Source organism: Grus americana, chromosome 1 (assembly GCF_028858705.1).
Source record: "Grus americana isolate bGruAme1 chromosome 1, bGruAme1.mat, whole genome shotgun sequence".
Classification (NCBI taxonomy): domain Eukaryota; kingdom Metazoa; phylum Chordata; class Aves; order Gruiformes; family Gruidae; genus Grus; species Grus americana.
Genome location: NC_072852.1, coordinates 61,764,828 through 61,786,222, shown reverse-complemented (window position 1 = coordinate 61,786,222; position 21,395 = coordinate 61,764,828). Strand labels below are relative to the sequence as shown.

The 21,395-nt window shown below is 42.0% G+C and overlaps 1 protein-coding gene across 4 annotated transcripts; it reads left to right on the top strand.

Moving 5' to 3' along the window:
• Positions 1 to 845: 845 nt before the first annotated feature.
• On the top strand, positions 846 to 20,515 carry C1H12orf75 (chromosome 1 C12orf75 homolog). Of its 4 annotated transcripts, XR_008579762.1 has the most exons (7): positions 846 to 993; positions 7,871 to 7,895; positions 14,181 to 14,216; positions 15,375 to 15,464; positions 16,250 to 16,290; positions 17,611 to 18,018; positions 19,773 to 20,515. XR_008579762.1 is itself a non-coding variant. In XM_054846580.1 (6 exons), the coding sequence occupies exons 1-6, from the start codon at positions 951 to 953 to the stop codon at positions 17,619 to 17,621; spliced, it is 231 nt and encodes a 76-aa protein (XP_054702555.1). In that variant the 5' UTR covers positions 846 to 950; the 3' UTR covers positions 17,622 to 18,366. The 4 variants fall into 4 exon arrangements, 3 of the variants coding, with proteins under 3 accessions (XP_054702555.1, XP_054702565.1, XP_054702547.1); XM_054846580.1 differs by lacking the exon at positions 19,773 to 20,515 and having other exon boundaries at positions 15,375 to 15,454; positions 16,255 to 16,290; positions 17,611 to 18,366; XM_054846590.1 differs by lacking the exon at positions 19,773 to 20,515 and having other exon boundaries at positions 15,375 to 15,454; positions 17,611 to 18,366.
• The last annotated feature ends 880 nt before the right edge of the window (positions 20,516 to 21,395 follow it).

The window sequence follows — 21,395 nt, the reverse complement described above, 5'->3', positions numbered from 1 at the left end:
ATATCTTTCTGAGCCCTTAAACAGATTTGTTGTAGCAGTAATATCTATCTATCTAGAGTATTTGTGGTCGCATCCGGCTGTATCCATTGAATTTCGGCTCCCTGGTCATTTGAGAGGACTGAGCAAGAGTAAACCATCAAGGTTTGGAAGTATTTTACTTCTCTGTGTGGAAGAAAGGTTTGGGTTAGCAGAAAATAAGTCAAATTCTTTTAGGGACAATGATACATATTTTGAATAGAAAAAAAAAAAGATTGCTTGCAGACTTTGTAAGCTCATCTTGCACATTTCTCTGTGCCGTTGACATTAATTGGGAAAAGCTTAGCTGTAGCTCTTACCAACTCAGTGGGTCTTCAGTTTCACCATCGTGTTTCTGTAAGAAGAGAAATACTGAAAGCAACCAATAAATATTTGCTTAAAATAGCGAACTGGATGTTACAGATAGCAGATGTAGGGTTCGCAGCCTGGACCTGTGGTTCCAAGGGTTTCCTCCGCGGTGAATGAGGGGTGTCCCAAAGCTGCCGTGAGAGGCCACGGGCATCCTCACTGCCCGGGGAAGCTGCGCGCTCGCTGCCTGCCTGTGGCGGTCGTTAGGCGTCCTGCAGGCTTATGTCTGTGTCGAGCCTTATCTCCGGCTTAACAGCTCCAGCCCGGGGGGACTAGGGGAAAGCCCGGGAAGGTAGGGGGGTGCTTTTCCTCGGGGATGGACGGTGGGTGCAGTGAGGGGCCGGGGCTGGTGCCGGTGCCGGGCGGCGGCGCTCGGGGCCGGCGGTTTCCCGGGCGGTGGGTGGGGAGAGAAGGAGGAGGAGGAAGAGGAGGAGGAGGAGGGGTCCCCGCGGCTTTATCTCCCACCCAGCTCCGCCCGCCGCCGGCTGCCTGCCGTTGCCGCGCCGCTCCGCACCGCACCGCACCGCTCCGCACGGCCGGGCGCAGCGCCGGGCAGGGCAGCGCCCATGGGCTGCGGCAACTCCACGGCCAGCGGCGCGGGCGGGCGAGGTAGGGCGGCGGCGCGGCGCGGTGCGGGCGGGCGACGCGGGGCCGGGCCGGGCTGGGCTGGGCTGGGTGAGCGGCGGTGTCAGCATCCCCCGCGGGCAGCCCTGCCGGGGGGGCTGCGGGTCGGGGGGCTGTGGCGGACACACACCCACCCCGGCGGGGCCGCATCCCCCCCGGTTTGGGGGATGCCCGTCGGAGCCGCGGGAATTGCTTGCCCGCGCTCCTGCAAGAGCATCTTCCTTTCCCGAGGCTGATCCACTTGCCCAGGGGAGAGAGGGTGACGTGGCCCGCCGGGGGGCACCGGAGGCTTTCCGGTGCCCGGGTTGTCGTTAGGGTCACCGCCTCCAACAGTAGCTGTCCGAGCCCGGGCCAGGAGCTGGATGTACAGATCCCGCCAGGAGTGTAAGCTCCATCCTCTTTGCTTCCCTATAAGGCCACGAATGCCACTTCTGAAATGAATTTGTGCCACTTCTTCTCCTCTGCTTGCTGGAGAAGTTGGAGGATATTCCAAGATTGAGGTTTCTTGCATGTTAATGCGTACCGCTGGCTGGTGCATCCAGCTGGCTCCCTTATTTGTTCATTGTTATTTTCAAAAGAGATAAGATCTGGGAAGATGGTGCTGTTGTGCTCTTCCTCCCCCCAGCCCCACAAAAAAAGGGAAGTATATGGAAATTGATAAGTGGACCTTCACCATGTAAGTTTAAATATGAGCATTTATGAGTCATTTTTCATCGTAACTGCACTTGGCAAACATTGCCACCTGTTTCAGTACCTGTATTAAGTGTTTCAGATACATTTGTTAGCTTCGTAACCTCTCGAAAATACACAGCAAAATAGTGGTTGGACCAGCTGGAATCACTGGGTCTCCATCTCTCACCACTTTGACTGACTTTGCCCAGAACTTCAGTGGTGCCTCTGGTGGTCCTAGTCCTGATTTGCAGAACTGGGCATTATCTTTGAGCGTGAATGATGACTTCTCCAAGTTGTACGTGTGTGTATGTTTGTGTAGGATGTTGCTGGTCTCCCCACTAAACTCTGCACTTCACATTCACAAGGGAACGGGAGGCTTTTCTGCCATTGCTTATTGGATTTCTGTTAAATGATTATAAATGTGGGGTTTTTGTCTGTCAGAGGCCTCTCTCAACCATAAAGAATGCACTGTATGAATTTGCTTGAACTTCCAGCACTCCTATTAGAGCTGTCCTGTTTGCACACATTAATTGTCTCCCATTAGTTGATTCCTGCATTGCTGTGACTGGAAGTTATTTCAGTATATGACCCCTGTAGCTTCAAATGGCTGGGGTGATGCTTGTTCACATCCCATTTCTGTTTGCTGGGTAAAAGCACCAAAGCAAGTATCAGAGAAGTTCAGAGGAAAATTTTGAGTTGATTATTAGTCCCTTTGTGGTAGCTTCTTGATTAATGTTGATCTGGCCACCCTGTGGAACTCGTACCAGGACTCAAATGGGTAAATGACAAATAGACTAACTCTGACAGCAGTAGTATTTAGTGAATTATATTGAACTAAAAGTTTGTTCGTTTGTTTAAATAAATGTGTCCACTGTTGCATTAAAGGAAGCTATTTTCAACAACGTTGGGCTTGTAGATTCATAAATTATTTTTACTGAAGGTACAGCCCCTTCAGTAGTTTCTCTTACCTGTACTGTTATTCATAATACATTTGAACTTGCATTTTGTGGCAGCCTTGTCCATACTCTTTAGAAATAGTCCATAGATCTCCAATGGCTTAGTGCAGGTAAAACCCAACAATGCCATGTAAAACACATAATTAGTATAATGAAATTATTACTGTTGCCCTAATAGACCTTTCCAAATCAAATACAGCTCTGAAAGATCCAGTTCTCTTCTAACTTTCACCACTGTCAGTCAGGAATAACTCTACGAAGTCACATGTCTACTATTTATTTTTTTCCATTTAGCATTCCTTATGAAGTGTGTCTAATAAAAATAAAATTGTTCTGTGTAGAGGAAGGAGAAGACATACCATTTTTAATCAGAATTCTAGAACTCTTCAAGAAAGTGTAACTCTCAATATTTTCCCAAAAGATGTGAATACCGTGTAAATACAAATTAATTTTGTGGCTTGCACAGCATGACTACATGTTTAATGCTAAAGTTATGACTATTCTACAGTCAGTAATGTCAAAGCTAGAGGTACATAACATACAATTAACCTGTAACACTCTCTGTCATATTATATGACTAAGGATAATATTGTAGCATACTTCACAGAATACATTAGACGTGTTATGCTAGTCCCCATTTTCTTACTCTGGTGAAATTTCTATTGTTGCCTAACTTGATTTTTCCTAAGCAGACGTATATGTAATGATAGTTCAGCTAATGATATTATCTTCTGTTGCACGGCTGGAATGACATCAGAGGAGCTATCAGCCCTATGGTCTGCAAGATCTAAACTAATAGACATGATCTAGAATAGCATTTCTGTCTGTGGTGCAGTACTCCAGAACACCAATATAGCTCACAGAGTTTAAATTTTCCTTCCAGGGCATCAGACACTGGCAAAGGGCTCCTCAGTTGAGAAACGGCATCTTCTGTTATCTGAGTAAACTGATGTATACACATCCTTCTTAAATCACCCAGCTATTTTATGTGTTAACTATGGATTATATATATTTTTTTAAATATTTCCCATTACCCAGAGGAATTTTTATTACCAAATTGCTATTTTCCTGATGTTTTGTTTGCTCGCTTTACAGATCCTTCTTCCGTGCTGTATTTCCTGGTGTTTTAGAAGCTCCAAAATAGTTGTTTGGGTTTTTTTCTTTTTTTTTTTTTTGTCTTTTAAACATATGCCCTTAAACATCACTTTACTCTTTCTTCTGAGTTAAGGAATTTCCCTTCATTCTAGTGTTGCTTCACTAACAATTTTTGACTGCCTCCTCCTTTCTATATCAATTGTAGTAGCAATGACAGCACCTTGAATTATGGCACTCGGTGGAGGCTGGCAGTCTACCCTTAATTTAAATATACAGAGAAGCTGTTAGTCTGTGGAGAGCTTCAAATACAGCTAAATTCTGACAAAGGAGAACTTTCACACCACGTTTAAGCAGATTTATTAACTTCAAGTTTGGTGGAATGCCCAGGAAACCATGCTGCCCATTCTGTTTAAAATACAACTAATTTTTAAAATTGATGTTGGTCAGGTCAAGTCTATGTACGAAGCTGCCACCTGATGAGTTGAAGAAGTAATCAATTTGAAGTAAATTGATATAATTCTGTCTGTGGTTACACTGAGGTATAAATAGAATAGATTCATTAATGTTAGAATTTGGTTCCATATTGCTGTCTTTTGGAGCAAATCAGAAAGTAGCATACAATAGAAAACTCATTTGTAATCTTAACTATTGCGTGCATGTATGCGTAATTTTGAGGTTTTTATTTGCTTTTTGTAACAATTCGAAGTATTTGCAATAAAATATTGGAGGAAAAATGTTTCATAATCTGCTCTAAAGTCAGATACAGGCATTTTTTGTATCCATGTTTTTATTCATGTAAGCGGTTGCCTCTCATCCTTTTTATGTTCTTCTGAAGTTTTTGTCTTCCACGTTCACTCATGATGCATTTCTCAGGATAGAGGAACATCCTCTGTGGCTATCAGTTTCTTTCAACCATCTTTTGCATTTGTCCTGCTATTACCGACATCCTGCAGGGTCGCCAGTAACAAGCCTCTGTTGTTTTGAAAGTGCCAAACCCCTTCTCACTGAATGGAAGATGCTTTGGGATACACTTTTGTCGTTCTTCATTTGTGACTGTTTAAATGCTATGGGGTTTTTTTGAGGGATCACAGCTCTACTACTCTAGATAGAATGTTTTTCTTCTGTAATCACTTGGGCTCAGACCCATGTGTGGCTGAATGAGCCTCATTTATTCCGCAGGCTGTACTCTTCCTCTTCCTCCTGCGGCTCTAAAATTCCAAAATGCACCCATGGTCCTACTATGTAGATAGTGTGAGCAGAGAGGTCATTCAGGACAACTCAGTACTGCCTATTTTTTGTGGATGCAGCTTCCTGGCTACCCCTCAGTCTGTTGCTGAGGTTAGGCAGGTTTTGGAAAACCAAACCAACATGATCCTATCGAGACAAGGTTTGTAGGATCAAGAGGTGCCTTTTTTTAGGCCAAGCTGATAGAGTGGGAAAAAACGGACAAGCTTTCAAATATGTGAGCCTTTTCTCAAGTCATATTTCTAAAACATCATGGCTACAAGAGCACTATGCCTTGCTGCTGTGGCACAGCTATGCACTGTTTGTGAATCGATAGTAAACAAGATTCTTTGGCTGAGCTGCTGGCAGGAGGAACTTGAGTAGCTATAAAATAATGTGTCACTCACTAAACATGGAAGAGTTAGAGAAATGTGCCAGTGAAGTAACATGGGTGAGGGTGAATGGATTGGACTTTAAAAACAAACATGTCTGTACAAATTGAGATGTTATTGGGTTATTTGTGAAATAAAATCTATGTATGAGAAATGTTCAGGCTCCCCTTTATGAGTTTTTACATAGTTATGGGCCACTTACTTAACTGAAGTGATGTTCGTTCGCAAGCTCAGAACTCTTCCAGGAAGAAAACTACTTTGTGAACTGGAAATACTTCCAAATCTATATTCAGGTATTTTAGTGGTACTCAAGTGAATTTGGACCAAACTCTTGTTTCACTTTTGCTAGTGAAAATGAGAAATAACACCACTGAAATCAATGTAATCTCATCAATGGAAGTGAGGATAACCTGGTTCTTTGTGCTTATAAAAACAATAGAAAACAAACTTTTTGTTTGCTTATTTATTATATGTATGTATTTATTTATTATAAATAGTAAAAATTATCTCTTAAAAAGTGAATTTGTTTTTATCATCCTTAGTTCTCAATGTTTTTGTGTGACGTATATTTGAAAATGCTGCAGTTGTTTTTCAGCAGTGGTACCCTCTCTGATATTCAAAGGAAACAAGTGCTGCTAGGTGTGAATGCTAGTGCCACATCTCTGTTCCCAAACCTGGGTTCATAGCTGTATAGCTCTACACGAAGCACAAGTTGATGGGTCTGAGAAACAGCTCCTGTCCCCAGAGTGTGAATGTACGTGTACCATAATGCCTTGAAGACAGGTATGGCATTGAACACGGGCATGGCATTGAAGTGTGCCTGGTGATTGACTGGAACTTGAGTATCTCCACTGGGAAACATAGCAGTACTGTAGGCACACAGTTCTTCTCAGCTAAGGTTTCTGTTTGTGTATTAAACACTTTTTACTTTTGGTATGCTTCCTGCAAGGAAGGCGTTTTTCAAATGAGGATCCAAAGCACTGAGACCTCAGATCAGCCTCAGAAAAGGCTCGGCAAAGGCCTCACAAAGGACCATTAACCTTTTTGGAGAAACTGAGTTTGCAGTGAGCTTAGGTTGAGAAAATGAGAAAGTCGTTCTGGTGCAGAGCAGGCACAGCACATGAATTGTTTCTTAAAAAAAAAAAAATCCTGCTAGCTGCAGCAATGGAACTAGGCTTTTCAAAACATATGTTGTCTGAGGTGTTGCTGATGCCCAGGCATCCGTCCAGATGTGCAGGGTGGTGCCCTGAAGGTATGTAGCTGAGCTGACTCCGGATGAACTAGCCTTGGTAGCAGAAAATGCCTCCCTACGTCAGCTGAGATCGAGCTTGCATGCAGTGCTGCAATGCCAACCTTCAATCTGGACACAATTAATTTGGAGGGTTTATATGTAGTACTATGTAGACATGCCTATAAAGCCAAAAAGTCTCAGAAAGCTGCCTAACAGAATAAAGTTTTAAAGTGAGGACCCAAGCTTACTGTGCATGTGTGAGATGAAAGCTGCTTGCTATTTATGGATATTTTTCAGCAGCAAAAATAACATTTTTCAAGAAATGAAGCACTGTGGCTGAAAAAACCCCCAACCTACTTCCAAACCCATAAAATCTTTTGGATTGACAACTGTAGTTTCTTCACAGTGAGCTCAGCTGACCTCCTCCAACTGAGTACTAAGAGGAAAAGAAGTGAAAGGTTTTCTAATGTTTACTCTAGCTTGTGTAATTAATAGAAGGGATAATTTGCTGGTTACTCAGGTGAATGATATACCAGCAACAGCAACATGGCATGAATAACTTGGGAGGAACAGGAAAGAGTTTGTACTTGAGTGAATGTTCCTCTCCCAGCAAGAAGCATCTGAGTCACTGAAAAAAAAATCAATCACTGAGATCAGGCAGCCAGGTGGTAGCTTTTGTCTTTTTGCTTTTTTGTTAAATAGCAAGATGAATTAACGGGTGGTTGATCTCTTTAGATGTCTCAGGCTTTGGATGTATTGTGTCCCAATGTTTATATTAGCTCTGTCTAGTTGTTTTATAAAACTTTTTTTATCTGGCAGGAAGAACGGAGCAGCATTTTACACATGTAGTGCCAAGCCTACAACTGAATGAAATGGCAAAATAAACAGGCATTCAGGAGTAACTGCGTAGTTAGTTGTGGTGACTTTGTAGCAGACAAAACCACCAGAAGACTGAGCAAAGTGAAGCATATAAAATTCAGAAAGATGGATTTTATTTTATGTTGTTCCCATCCAGAGTGACTGCACCTGGGCACTGGTCCACAGCAGCATCATTTTCACCCACTGAGAATCTGGCCCAGATCTAAGTGTGACAGACTTAAGGGATAATATAGGTAATCATTAAGGATAATCTAGACAATCATGAGAAACCTGTTCTCTGACAACAGAAAATTCCTGTTGCTATTTCTGTGTTGTTTAGGACAGAAAGGCAGAAAAATGCTTACTGTACTATCGGTTGGTTTAGAGGATTATGCCATTATGTTGTAAACATGCACTTTCTTTTTTCATTCTAGGTGCCACAGGGACTACTAAAGATGTGTAAGTACTTACTCTACTCTTTCAAATATGTAACCCTGGACTTACCTTCAGTCTACTAGCCGTATACTCGATTTAGTCATACATGATTCATCTGGCTCCTAATGTGTAATCAACACCACCAGGTGTTTATTGTCTTTAGTGACAGCTTCCATCTCCACAAAACAACTTCACGTCTTGTTTACTTTTCTACGGATTCCTTCCCTTGTTATTTCTCAGACAGAAATGTCTTTTCTCTGCTTCTGTTGAGAGAGTTGTCTCGCAGAGGTGGTCACGTTACTTCAGATGACTCTTCCCTGTCACCCAGCAGTACACCTTTTTCCAAAGGCCATGCCATTGTATGAAGTGACCACATAAATTTCCACTGAGCACTGTGAGAGATTTAAAGACCCGCTGAGGCAAATTTCCTCCCATTGCAGGAGACCCAGTAACCCATCCAGACTTCCTTTTCAAGGTACCCACCTTCTCTAGATATTCTCCACACTGAAGATAGTATCTCTCAGCTCCTCTTTGTCTCCCTTATCTTTGATGCTGAGTGGCAGAGGGCAGCCCTACCCATCCTGTTTTTCTCTAAATGTGGAAGGTCTGACCCTGTATTGTCCTGTTGCCTCGTGCCAACTTCTGGTTTTCAGAAAAGCAGCAGCAAAAGATCAGCCTTTCTCAGCCCATTTTTCATTTGCTGTTGCAGAAATGTGCAGGAACAGCTTTATTCAGCCATAAATTTATTTTCCTATCAAAGGAAACATTAAAGAAGTCCTCCCCAGGTCTTGCCGCCTTCTATTTCACGCAATTGGTATTTTCCACTAGAGTTTGAGACTGAGGGACCTGGGAAAGATTTTCATGTTATGCAATAGGAACATTCTTCAGCTTTATTTACTTCATTTAGAATAACTACTTTAATTAGACAGAGGAATCCTGGTGTGGAAATGAGGGCTGCCAAGTCAGATAAGCAAGTGGAGACAAGAGCTTAACAACAGGCTTGTCCTTGCTATTACAGAGCACGGCTGAGAGCTAACGACAGGTCTCACTTGGCAGATGAACACTGTTGTCACAGATACTCTTGAGATCTGTGTTACCCATCTAGTCTGTCTTCTGGGTTTGCAGTGGCAGACAATAAATAAATTACAGAAGGCAAGCTTATGAGGAACCTCTTCTTGATACAGTAGCCTGCAGCATCTATGCCCTCAGCACTTCTATATATACAAACCCACTGTTTTTAATTTATATTAGGGCCTTTTTTTGTTGTTCATTTTAGATAATTTAAGTGACTGACTTAGAACTGCATCTCTCTCTTTGCTCTTTGGTAGTTTTATATTTCAAAATTGCAAGCACTGTTAAATTATGAATTTAGTAGGCACGTTTCTGAGCTTAAAGGTATGGGTATATGTAGAACTGTGTTTATGTGTGACTAAGCATTTGTAGGGTCAGGCTTTAGAAGTTAAACTGGGAACATCCTACCTATTAGATGTTAGATCATCTGTCATGTTTCACAAAGTATCGAGATAACTTAGAAAAAACTAATTACTAGTGCAGACTTCAACAAAGTGAAAGGGTCAATCCTGGAACGATTACTCATTCAGATAAGAACAACCTGAGTAATAGCATGGTTGAGCCTTCTCGTCAGACATTAGAAACACAGATCTCTTAATGAGGAATGGCAGCAATGACCCAAAAAGTCCTAAATCAATCATCCTAATATTCAACAGCAGATATTTACAAAGGAAGTAAAATACCAGAAGAACTATTTTAGTTTTGTGGAACTGAACAGGTTTATATTAACTAACATTATAGATCCACACAAGCTTTTATTTTTTACCTTTTCACTTTTATCAGTTAAAAGATAAAAAAAAAAATCTCTGTAAGAAAACCTTTTTTTTTTTTTTTTTTCTTTTCCCCATTAAATTTCAGTTGTATTGACTCTGGTCCAGAGAAGCATTTAGGTGTGTCCTTACTTACCTCATGGTTTTTGATACAGAATACAGTTATTCTAACTGAAGAGATTTCTCATTTCTTGACTGTGACTCATTGCCAAGGCACCAGCATCTCCTGAGCTGAGCAGCCAGGTGGAAGGAAGAAGGGCTGGATCCTGCTCTGAGCTCTCCCAGGTGATGACAGGGAAACTGCTTTGTCCTCTGGGCCTTAAGTTTCTCCACCAGTAAGATAGGGATGATGATATGATCTTCCTACACAAAGTGCTGTGAGACTGAGGGCTACGTGGTGACAAGAAGGACGTGTGGTCTGGGAAGGTCTCTCCCTGTGTACTCCGACCCTCAAATCAATGGTGAATCTGTCGGCCAGCCTCAGCCAATGCTCCTGCCCCACTAATAAAGAGAAGTATGTCACTGCGAGCTGGAAAAGCTTAGATATAGGAGGAGTAACGTATATGCTAGAAAGTAATGCAGTGCCTGTGATGTTCAGAATGTGGCTAAAAGTTCAAAGGAAGATTAGTATCCATAGGAAGGAAAGGATGCAGCAGTTGAAGCCTGTTTCAAAATATTGGGAGGAAATCCATCAAATACAAATGACAGGCCCTTGTTCCCAAGAAACGCTGAGAAACTGAGGAGTAGTAGTCTGCCACTTGTGCAAAGTTTAGTGAATCATTTGTGGTGGAACTACTGAGCACGGCTAGAAAGAGTCTGTATAATGCTTGGCATGAACAGAGTAGTAAAAGCTGAGGTAAGAAAAATGTAGATGTAATGAATTAATGTGAATGCCTGTCATTTGATATTTACGATACTGTGTGAAAAATGACAGCTGCTTTTACCATCAAATGGACATAGGACTGATGGATGTAAAAACTGACAGTTGAAGCAAGTGTATTTTTCAGACTTAGGAGGGTGACAGGAAGCCTCTTGGGACAGACAAATCCTTACCAAAAGAAACATTTATTCTAGCTGAAAATAGAATGCCATTATGTACATTTGCTGTTAAATCCGCCTACCGGCTACAGGACTCCACCTACGCTACCTGCTGAAAAATCTGCTCCCGGTTCCTCTGCAGGAGATGTCAACACCATCTGAGGTGCAGCAACACAGCAGCAGATCAGTGCAAAGCACAGCAGACTGCCAAGTTCCTTTTGCCTTCTATTCCTGGTGCAGAAAAGCTTATCCCAGCTTGCTCTTCCAGGAGGACTCTGTAAATAGAGATATTTAAAGATATTTTTTATGCTAGGTTCTTCCTTCATCCCTGAGATAAGAAGAAGCTAGAGAGGGAGAGAGAAAGGACGTGCTGCACTCCTGTATCCCCATACCCTCCCTGTGAGTCTGAGACATGTGGCAATGGGAGCACTGCCGAAACCAAAGGAGCTTCTTCCCATTCTCATTTCCACGCACTCGAGCGTTGCTGTCGCAGCCCTGCTCCCCGGAGCCACCTGTGTTCACCTGGCCCGGGCACGGAAGCAGCACCTACCACAACGGCTCGGCTGGGAATTTGAACATGTGAAATTAGTGGACGCCTTTCAAAATGGGGCCTTAAGCTACAGTGTGTGAGGGCAAGAGGTGTGCAAATGTGCTTAATGCATGAACTGGAGTAGCACTCCTTCCCATGCTGCTTAGAAAGGAGTCCCCAGAACAGCGTGGAAAATGGCTTCTTCCTTAAGTGCCATCACTAGAATTTTAAAATTTTTTTTTCTTCTCCCTTCTCATGCTTCCACATTCCTCCTGTCCCTGCTCACCTCCTCTTTCCTAGCAGGACTACAACAGAGTGCACCCAGTCATTACCCAGCCCAAGAGCTGTGGCCAGTACAATCCCAGATTATATTGGCTATTGCACATTTAAGGGGAAAGGTACTGCAAAATTAGACTTTGAATTGTAGCTATTAAGAGGAAAGGAAGAAAGCAAAATGTTTAAAAACTCTAGCCTGCTTAATCATAGACCTGGATAATTTGTTTTGGTAAGAGAATGACAATAATGGTCCAGTGATGCCCCGTTACAAAACTGTTCTAGGACAGAAGAAAATAGCCCTGTTGCCTAGTAGAGGCTTTTTTTTTTTTTAAACATTGACATTAATTTCCTGTTGGAGTTGTAAGAATAATAATCAATATTGTCTATTTTAGAGTCTTTGAGCTGCGCATGAAGTTGCCAGTGCTTTTAAAGGATTCTTTTTGCTGGATAATGGTTAATCTGGATTATAGAAAATGTTTCCAGCTCTTTGAGAAAATCAGTCCTGTGACACATTCAGTTGGTTCAACAGAAATGATTGTTTGTGGTCTTTTGGCACCCAAAGTCCCTTTCTTAAAGTGTTGTCATTTTTTTTTGCTAAAAATACAGGGCTCATTTCTACTGATTGGTATACACAGGATTTCCACTTTCTTCAGCTGGAACTGGCTCACACGAGCACAGAGCAGCTTCACAGTCCCCGAGGAAAGCTGTCTGGGCATTTTTCTGGCCATGTGCATGAGGACTGCAAGGTGGCTTAGGCTATGTGGGGTCAGAGGAGGCGGGAGATGCCTTCTGAAATGGCCCTTGCTCCTCTGGGGAGGAGTGGCAGGAGGGCCAGGGAATGAGGAGTTTATTGCTCCATCTCTCTTGAGTGGTAAAACGTAGGCAAAGACAGCAGATGAGGAGGCTCACCCCACTCAGTGCTATGCCCTGCGTGAATATCATTTAGTAAAACTGCAGCATACGTAAATTTACCCCAAACCCCTACTATTAAAAGGACCTGTATACCCATATTCACCGGGGTGACGCAGAAAGGATAGTTTGTAACGTTCCACCACTTAGAAAGAAGGTAAGTGTAGGATAATTTCCAAATTGTAGCAGTATTTTTAAGGCATTTGCTACCCTCCCAGGAGAGTGCTGCCTGAGGTTTAAGGGGTGTTTTCCAGCGTTTAAAGCTGCATCTTGCTATGAGCTCTCTGCACTTTGGGCCAAAATGCCGTTGACTTGAGGGATCAGTAATGGCATGCAGCCCTCACGATTAAACAGTGGGCACATCTACCTCTTAGAATAAATAAATTACAATAAGAAATGTCATATGTTATTGTTAAATATCATAGTTCAGGAAAGCCTTTCAAGGCTACAGAATGGATTTAGCCCTAACACTGGGTAAAGGCCAGCTCTCAGTTATATCACCTAGGGAGCAGATCCAAAATTCATGGATCAGCTCATGATGGGGAATATCTTTGTGTTGCCCCCATCGTCCAGGCAATTGGTCCTTCAATGGGAATATTCAGGTGAGGATATATGAGTGAACAGTCTGTGCATGAACATTTTTCACAGCGGAGCCCTCCTTGGGTCATGGTGCCCCCTTCGCTGTCTGCAACCTTCCAAACGGTGCGGGACTCCTTCTCGGGCAGTTGTCACAGTTGCCCCCCAGGGAAGGGGTGAAGGACGTCTGTGGATTTAACAGCACTCAAGCTATCTTGCCTCTGTTTTTATTGCTAGGTTGGTAGGTTGCAGACCAAGCTAAAGTGCAGCTGCTGCCCTGATCCGTGCCATGCAAGCAGAGCTCAAAGTCCAAATATTTAATCAAAGGTGGGTGAGTGATTTGTGTGAAGGCTGACGCTGGGGCATGGACTGAGACTGCAGCACAGGCACTATACCCTCAGGGATTAAGAATAAAATTTTTATCTTTTCTGTACTACATTTGTCTTCACATGGATGACGATTGCTTTACCCCCCTGCTACACTGGAGAGTATTTCAGTCAAACCTCAGTGACTCCCTATTGACCTACAGACTGACCTGTGATTTTACCCTAAAGGTAAAAAAGAAGTAATTGCCCATTTGTAAAGGATTAGTAACAGTTATTTGGTTTGCAAACAACTCTGGCTTCAGGAATTGCAGCACCTCATTTTACGGAGAGGCTCTGTAACATCTTTTGGCACAGCTGCTGCGAAAGTTTTTCTTTCTTCATCCTCATTCCCATACTAGCATGGATGTCCAGTCCCTTCCAGTCCTCTTTGGGTGGAATAGCAGCCCAGACTTGTTCCTGTTATGTGCAGAGCCTTTACGTTCCTGTTATGTGTGGAGCAGTGTGGGCATTCACTCAGAAAAAGTGTTAATTTACCCGTGTCAGCTCCCAAACCTACTTTCAGGCATCACTGGCAGGGGTCATGAAAACTAAGCTGCATTTATTCTCAATCCTTTTCTTTCTTCTGTACATTAGATTGGAAAATTGTCACTCTTTTTGTGCCTGTTTGAATACTTTATTGATTTGTGGATGACCTGAATTAAACTGGGATCAGTAATAATCCCCCTCTTCCCTTGCTCCTGAATCTACCCAGATGGTAATGGAGTATCTGAAAGACACAATCTGCTAATGTGCTTTATATCTTTTGACGTTACAGAGCAGAAGAATCCGTATCAGATGATGACAAAAGGAGGTAGGTGCTCTACTGGGACTGGCTTTGTTTGCAATAGGCTGCAGTGAGTTCTGCCACCAGATGTACATCCTTCCTTTCCTCTTCCTGACTGCCACCAACACCACCAAAGCAGAGGGAAGAAAAAAAAAAAAAAAAGAGAGTAGGAAATCACTCACAGAGCCCAGTATTGATGAGTCCATCGCCCCATTAGTGACCTGGGGAGGGGGGAACTTTGCAGCAAGAAGAGTGCATTACCTCACAGCTGTAGGTGATGTGCTCAATAAGGGCCAGTGACCTCTGCCTTCACACCAGCCCCAACCACAGACAATGGCATTAGCACTTGTGGGAGATCTCCGCTGGGCTGGAAAACGAAGGAAGTGTGACTATCATCAAACAAATCAGAAATCAACTCAGGGCCCCAGGGGCTGGACAAGGTGTGATTAATTTGGCACCTGATGGGACAGAGCAGTGTAATGGGAGCGTCTGCAAATAGCTCCAGGCATAGCAAAGGCTCTTAAGGTCCCAGTTTTTCACCTCCTCGCATCAGTCCCTGCTTTTCATACAGGCCTTGGAGCCAGAAAAAACACTCTGCAAGGCCATGACGGGGAGAGGGTTGGGATATGAAAGTACCTAACAACCTTGTGCTCCTTCCTACTAAGTTTTCTCCAAGTGTGGCCCTAAGCAGGAGGATGCATGTCCTAATTGTTAACAAGCAGAGGTCAAAGTGCTGTTTAATTGGCGTGCGTTGTTTGAAGTGAGGTCCTTCAGTGGTCCCAGTGTCAAACATTACTATCAGGTTGGCTCTGTCCTCAGTTGGATATATTCGGTGTCTAGAAGCTGGGCAGGTGGGGTTTATTGTCACAATGCAGCTGGGATTTAATGAGAAATATTAGGAACTTGAGTGAAAAATAGCTCCTTTCACAGGCTTGGGCCCCACTTAAGAGTAACAGTCAGCCTCAAGGTTTTTTTGCCTGGCACCGTATTAGCAAGCACGTGGTGCTTCATATGGACTTTTCCCATAGCTGTTGGAAGGGAGGGCTCCTCCGAGGGCGCTGGTGCAGAGGTGCCCTCCTCTCTGACCATCCGTGGTCTTTGTGGTGCTGCTGCGTGATGTCGACATTATAGGGAGAAGTGTTTCCATTAAACTCTGATGTCTCTTTAATTGTTTCTTTAAATCAGGAACTATGGCGGCGTGTACGTTGGCCTGCCGTCGGACGCGGCTGCCATGGTTTCCAGTCAGACGAAAGCTGCACCGAAAGGTATCGGAAGGTTGTGTATTGCATTTCTCTTGCTTTCTCAGTTTAATTTTATCTAGTAGGATGTATTTCCTTTAAAAATCAATTATTATTTCAGACAGACTGGCTAGCCTTGGAGCCTCTTAAGGCAGTGGGGGCTATTTATAATCGTTAAAGTGATTGTTCCCGTTTATTTAAATCTTAACGCACTTTTGCAGAAGGATCCTAGAGCAGATGCTGACAACATGGTACATTGTCTTCTGAACAGCTTCTCCACTCTCTGAGTGCTCTGCAAATTCAAAGAAAACAAAACCCTGTTAGGACTAAGAGGCTGTGATAGATGCACTTGCAGAGCCTCAGCGCTATTTTTAGTTTTGAAGGTGTTTACTTGCATCATGGTGAATTCCAGTAATAACAGTTAGTAAGTGCTTGCTTTCAGGTTTATTTCTGTTCTTATATGAAACCCAGTGCAAACTGTTTCTTTTCCATGTGATGTTTTTGAACAGTGGGAAAAAGCATTTGGTTTATAGGTATTTAATAGACAAGTTATAAACATATATTTATGAAATCATGTAACAATTGTTTAGATTTAGTACAACAAAATGCTGCTGTCACATACATACACCACAGAGTTTAGTCACTGACTGGTGCTTCCAAAATTTACCACAAAACGAGAAAAATGAAGAAAAATAACACTATTAACCATAATAATAGTAGCTGGTTTTTGAACAGTAGTACCTTTGTTGCATGCTTTTTTTAACCAGTAATCTAGTGATATGTTACGTTTTAACCATCTTTACCTTTTGTTTTCTAATTAAGATTAGAAGGAAATAAACACATCAAGATCCAAGCAGCTGGAGGTACAGTATGTCTTAATTAATGTTATGTGCTTGGCATGCATTTGTTGAATGGAAACAGGGTGGCAATGCTCCCTGTGCTGCTCTCAGGTGATCTGGGAATCGTCCAGTTACTTCTCCAGCTGCAGCATAACTCTTCCAAAGGTTGGACCAAGGGCCAGTTCTCAGTGGTGCAGATGTAAATTAAAACAGGGTAAAGTCACCTTCTTGGTGAGAAGGGAGAAGCAAGGAAACTCCATATTACCCTGTTTGGGAATGAATAAAAATAAAATGTCCTTGTATTTACCTTCAACCACACCACAGCTAATCATGCAGTAGTACTAAGACCTCCCATGAGAGGTGAGGTGTATCAGCAGTACGTAGACCAACATCTGTAGAGACAAAGCTTTTCCCAGGAATAAGTAGGTTTTGGTTAGAAAACATCTCCATTTTGGGGAGGACCTTGAGGACCAAAGTGAGGTACCCACTAAGTAAATTAATGGAGCTTTCCTCATGCTATGGGAGAATCTGTGGGGCTTCGTTCTCCACCAGCCAGAATAGGACAATGAAAATTTATAATCCTGACTTAAGAGTCTCAACTAACTAAGAAAAAAAAAAAAAAAAAGTCTTTTACAAATTCATGTCTGAAGAAAAATAAACCAAGCTAAGTTTCTGTTCAGAATTTGAACTGAATAAACATTGACAAATTTCAAAAGGGAACAGTTTTGGTGTTTAGCAATTTTGTTGAAGAGCCAGAAACAGTTCTGGCTAGTCCTGGTACTGAACGCAGGCCCACTAAAGCAGAACACACATACACTGGTTATATACAGGGACACCTGCAGTTGGTCATCACATCTAATTTCAATAACCTGGCTGAGATGTCTAAGCTAGGAAGACCATCATGCTTGACCTGGGCAAGACTGAAACACCTTCCTGAGGTTGCAGCTTTCCATCTGCAGTTGATGACCAGAGCCTGGGTTAATTAGGTCCTTGTCTAGGTGCTTTAGTTAAATGCCTGAGGTTGGGTAGAATCAATCACTTGACGTTTTTGATATTCAAAATAGTTGAAAGTGCACTTTGCCTTCACTGTTGCAAGATCAGGGCGTGGCTGCTGACTACAGCTGAAAAACGCTTAGACAGATGAGCACCTTTAAATTTGCAAAGGGTCCTCTGAGCTCCACGAGTTCATGGGCATGTGCGTCTGGAGGGCATAGACCACAAATCTCTCGGTTTCTAACGATGACCTAGTTTGGTGGTTTATGTATAGAGTGTTACTGTATTGCTTTACTGATATTGCTTTACCAGTCCAGCTAAGTCTGTTTTGTTCTTTCTTTTTTTGAACAGTCTTCTACTGAGACCACTTGCCAGTGCTTTAGAGAGAGAGTTGTCTTTCTGCTGAAGATTTTTATATTTACGTAGCCTTCTGGAGAGCAAGAGAGATCAGAGCACCAAAAGATCTAAACTGTTGCAAGTTCCAACTACGGGTAAAGCTTAAAGTACAGCATTGAATCAGTTTCCTACAATGGTTGCATTATGGAAACCTCCTGCTCTTCTCCAGTGAAAAGTGAAATTAATGAACTCATCGTGGATGTTTCTGCACAAGAGCTAACTTTGATGATCTGCAACTTATTTCTCTGTGGCCATATTGCAGATTTCATCAGCTATCAGCTACGCTTCGTATATTTTCTCCAACAATTTTTGATAGATTTTATATAGAAAACCATTACTACTGTCCACTTAATAGTTCCTATGGTAGGTTCCTATAAATTAATTGTTAATTTACTTCAGAGTAATATATTTGAGAGGTTTGCATCTTTTTGGTAATATTGCAAATTTTAATATTTTTGCTGTGAAAACTTAATAGGATGAAATAAGCATAAGACCATCGGGTTCTTTATAATTACTACCATCACTTTTATACAGTGAGACAAATGTTAGTGGTTAATTTTCACCTTTTAAGAAGATACTGCTCAAGGAAATTTATTTAAATAAGAACAATGTACTTAATTGTAATATTTACATGTCTGGTTTTATTTTCTTCAGCTTTATTTCTTTTATAAAGCATTACATGGAAAAAAATACTAATGAACCAAACTATTATGTTATGTCTTCCGTTCTGTGGAATATTACAATGACATTTCCTCAAGTAAGAATGAAGTGATTAGTATTTTCAGAGATAGTGGGACTAAACTCCAGTGCTGCATCCTCCTAAACTGCAGATGATTTTTGATCACTGTTAGAGTTTTGTATCCCTGACTCATCTCTAAGCATCTCCAGTTTGGCAAATTGTAACACAACGAGTATTATTATTACTTTAGCAAATTGTTGTCTTAAATAACGGATGGGAGGTTTTAAAATACGTTAAGTTTATAGCAGCTGTAGGTTTCTCACAGAACATAAAACAGATTGTACGTTTCCATATGGCTGAACAAGTATTTAAACTATTAAAGCCTTTTGCATAATACTTCAGTCAAACTTTTTTAATAGGATACAATATTCCATATACTTTAAACAAACAAACAAACCAACCCCCCCCAATCCACAGCACATTAATGAACTACTGTAGATCAGTGACCACTTTTAAAATTAAAAGAAAAAAGGAAAACATAAAATTTGGACATGAAGTGAAATACTGTGAACCCTGAAATTACTGTCCATTTCACCAATATCTATTAAGACCAATGAGCAACTATTGACTATGATTTCCAGAAACTTGCAGCTCTGGCTTTAAAATAAGTGGTAGTTTGTTTGGTGTGAGGCCTGTAAAAGAATTTAAAAATATTTCTTGTCCTCTTTCAAGTATTTCTGACATTATTTATGGCTATTCTCTAGAAATCTGCTACTTGGGATATCAATGATTTCAGGCTTCCAGCTCCTGAATACAAATATACATCTCATGCTTGACCCCTTCAACCTCAAACTGAGATGAAATAAGCTTGAAGATTAAGAGGCAGTGTTAAAATATCTCAGTATGAATGAATGTGTGGGGGTTACATCTGCAAAGCCTTGTTCTTGCATGCCAGGCTGATAACTCAAATAGTAGTGAGCAATAAACATGCAGGGTTGCTTCCCATAGCATACGAGTATAGTATCCACATCACATGTTCCACAAATGGTCTAAACAGTTTGCACAGCACGTTTATTTAGTACACAGCAAGTAGGCCCATGCCTGACCTGATCATGATTACCTTTCCCAAAGCAGAAAAAACACTGGTCATCCTAGGATACATCGTAGTTTGGCTAGTGCTTGAAAAGCCAACAGCAGATGCCAGTAATCTCCCCAGGTATTTGTCCACTTCCATCCCTCAGTTGCTAGGAAGAATCATCAAAGATGTGGACAGGGCTAAATTCGAACATCACTTGTTCTGCTACTGACATCTGAACCCCCATGGGCTGAGGAAAGGAGGAGGTGATCGTTACTAAATAGCTCCTAGCAGTTGGTGGTGGGACAGTTGCAAAGGGTACTTTTTCTTGTTTTACATCATTGCTTAATTTTTCCCGTGCAGAGCTGCAGAGAAGTGTGGAGCACTTTGCAGAATTGGCCTCTTAATGATTCATCCTCTGAATGTGTGGGAGGTATGGTGGTTTCTTAATATTTTTGTTCCTCTGCATCTTTTAATCTCAAAAGCTCACTGATCAACTGACAAACGTTTCAGTGTCATGGGCCGGAGCCTCTGCAGTAGATACACATTCATTTATGCCACACGAGTCTGTACCCATCAAACAGAAGAGCTAGGGCCATGTCCTTGTCTTAGATTTGCAGACACTTGTCTTGTGGTTTCCCAAGGACCCACAGGTCTAGAAACTGTGTGACAGGACACTGCATGCAGTCTTGGCCAAATTCCCCTTAGGGAACCGATTTTCTGCTCATCAAAATTCCCCTATGGTGAGTAGCATTTCTTAAGCCTCTGGTAATAAACGCACATGACATTTCGTGGAGAAATGGGTATATCTGCTCTTTCAAAACTTAGAATCTATGGATATTTCTGTTAGGAGGAGGAACACAAAAGAAGCCCTGTATGCCAGATGCCGGCTGTGCATTTGATGGCATCCTCGGAGGATATTTAGGCACTCAAATGATGGTTCAGTGTGAGAATTGACAACAGAACACAAGAAGCCATTGAATGGCAGAGTTGTTATTAAGAGATATACTTTGGTTTTGTCAAAACATCTTGAATTAACATTTGTAAAGAAGCAGCACTGAAATCTTGGAGCTGTGATACCATCTCCTTTGCAGTAGTCACTCTTTCTCCAGCCAGAGCAGAGGAGACAGTTAAAACAGTTTAGCAAAGACAGTGGATTCAGACTTTATAATCTCAGAATCTCCAATTTGGAATTCTTTGACAGCTCAGAAATACTGTGTTTGAATTCACATAACAGACAACTGAATCTTGAAAAATTCTGGAGTATCAAAGCATAGGACTGTAATTACAGTTTGTGATTAGCTGAAAAACAATCCAAGTATCTTGTTGGGTTGCAAATTTTGTTCTAGTTGTACAACCTATTTCACCTTGAAGACAGCTGCTCCTTTGGATTACACTGATGAGACAGTGCATTTATTTTGCTTTCTTCTTAATGCAGAACTTGGAGCTTAGTTGTAAGGACCCGACTTCTTGGTATCTGGGTAGTCCAGACAGAGATACTGCCCATCTCATGTGTGCTAACCACATCGCAGTGCAGTTCAGAGGATATAACATAGCTTTAAACCTCTGTGTCACTTAAGGGTTAAATCTGTCACTAAGAGGGTTGCAGAAGACCTGGTAAAGCCTGGTGTAAGCTCAGTCAGGACTTCATTCACTAGAAGTGAAATCCTCTCACAGCAAAGAGTCCACACAAGGCTGAAGCTGCAGAAGAACATAAAGGCGAAGTTTATCTCTAATGAACACAAAGGCAAAGTATTAATTTACTTGATTTCATCCTGCATGTCTAGCAGAGGAGTCTCTGCTGTATCGGACTATGGTTGAAATGGCATCACTAGCGTATTGTTCCCCATCACCCACACAAGTCTAGTGATTCTCAATAATCATGCTTCCCAAGCAGTCGGTGAGTCACTGCTGATCTGTTTTCTGCAAAGTAGACCTCCGTTTGGTTCCCATGGTGATCAGAAGTGACAATTATTACAGACTGCT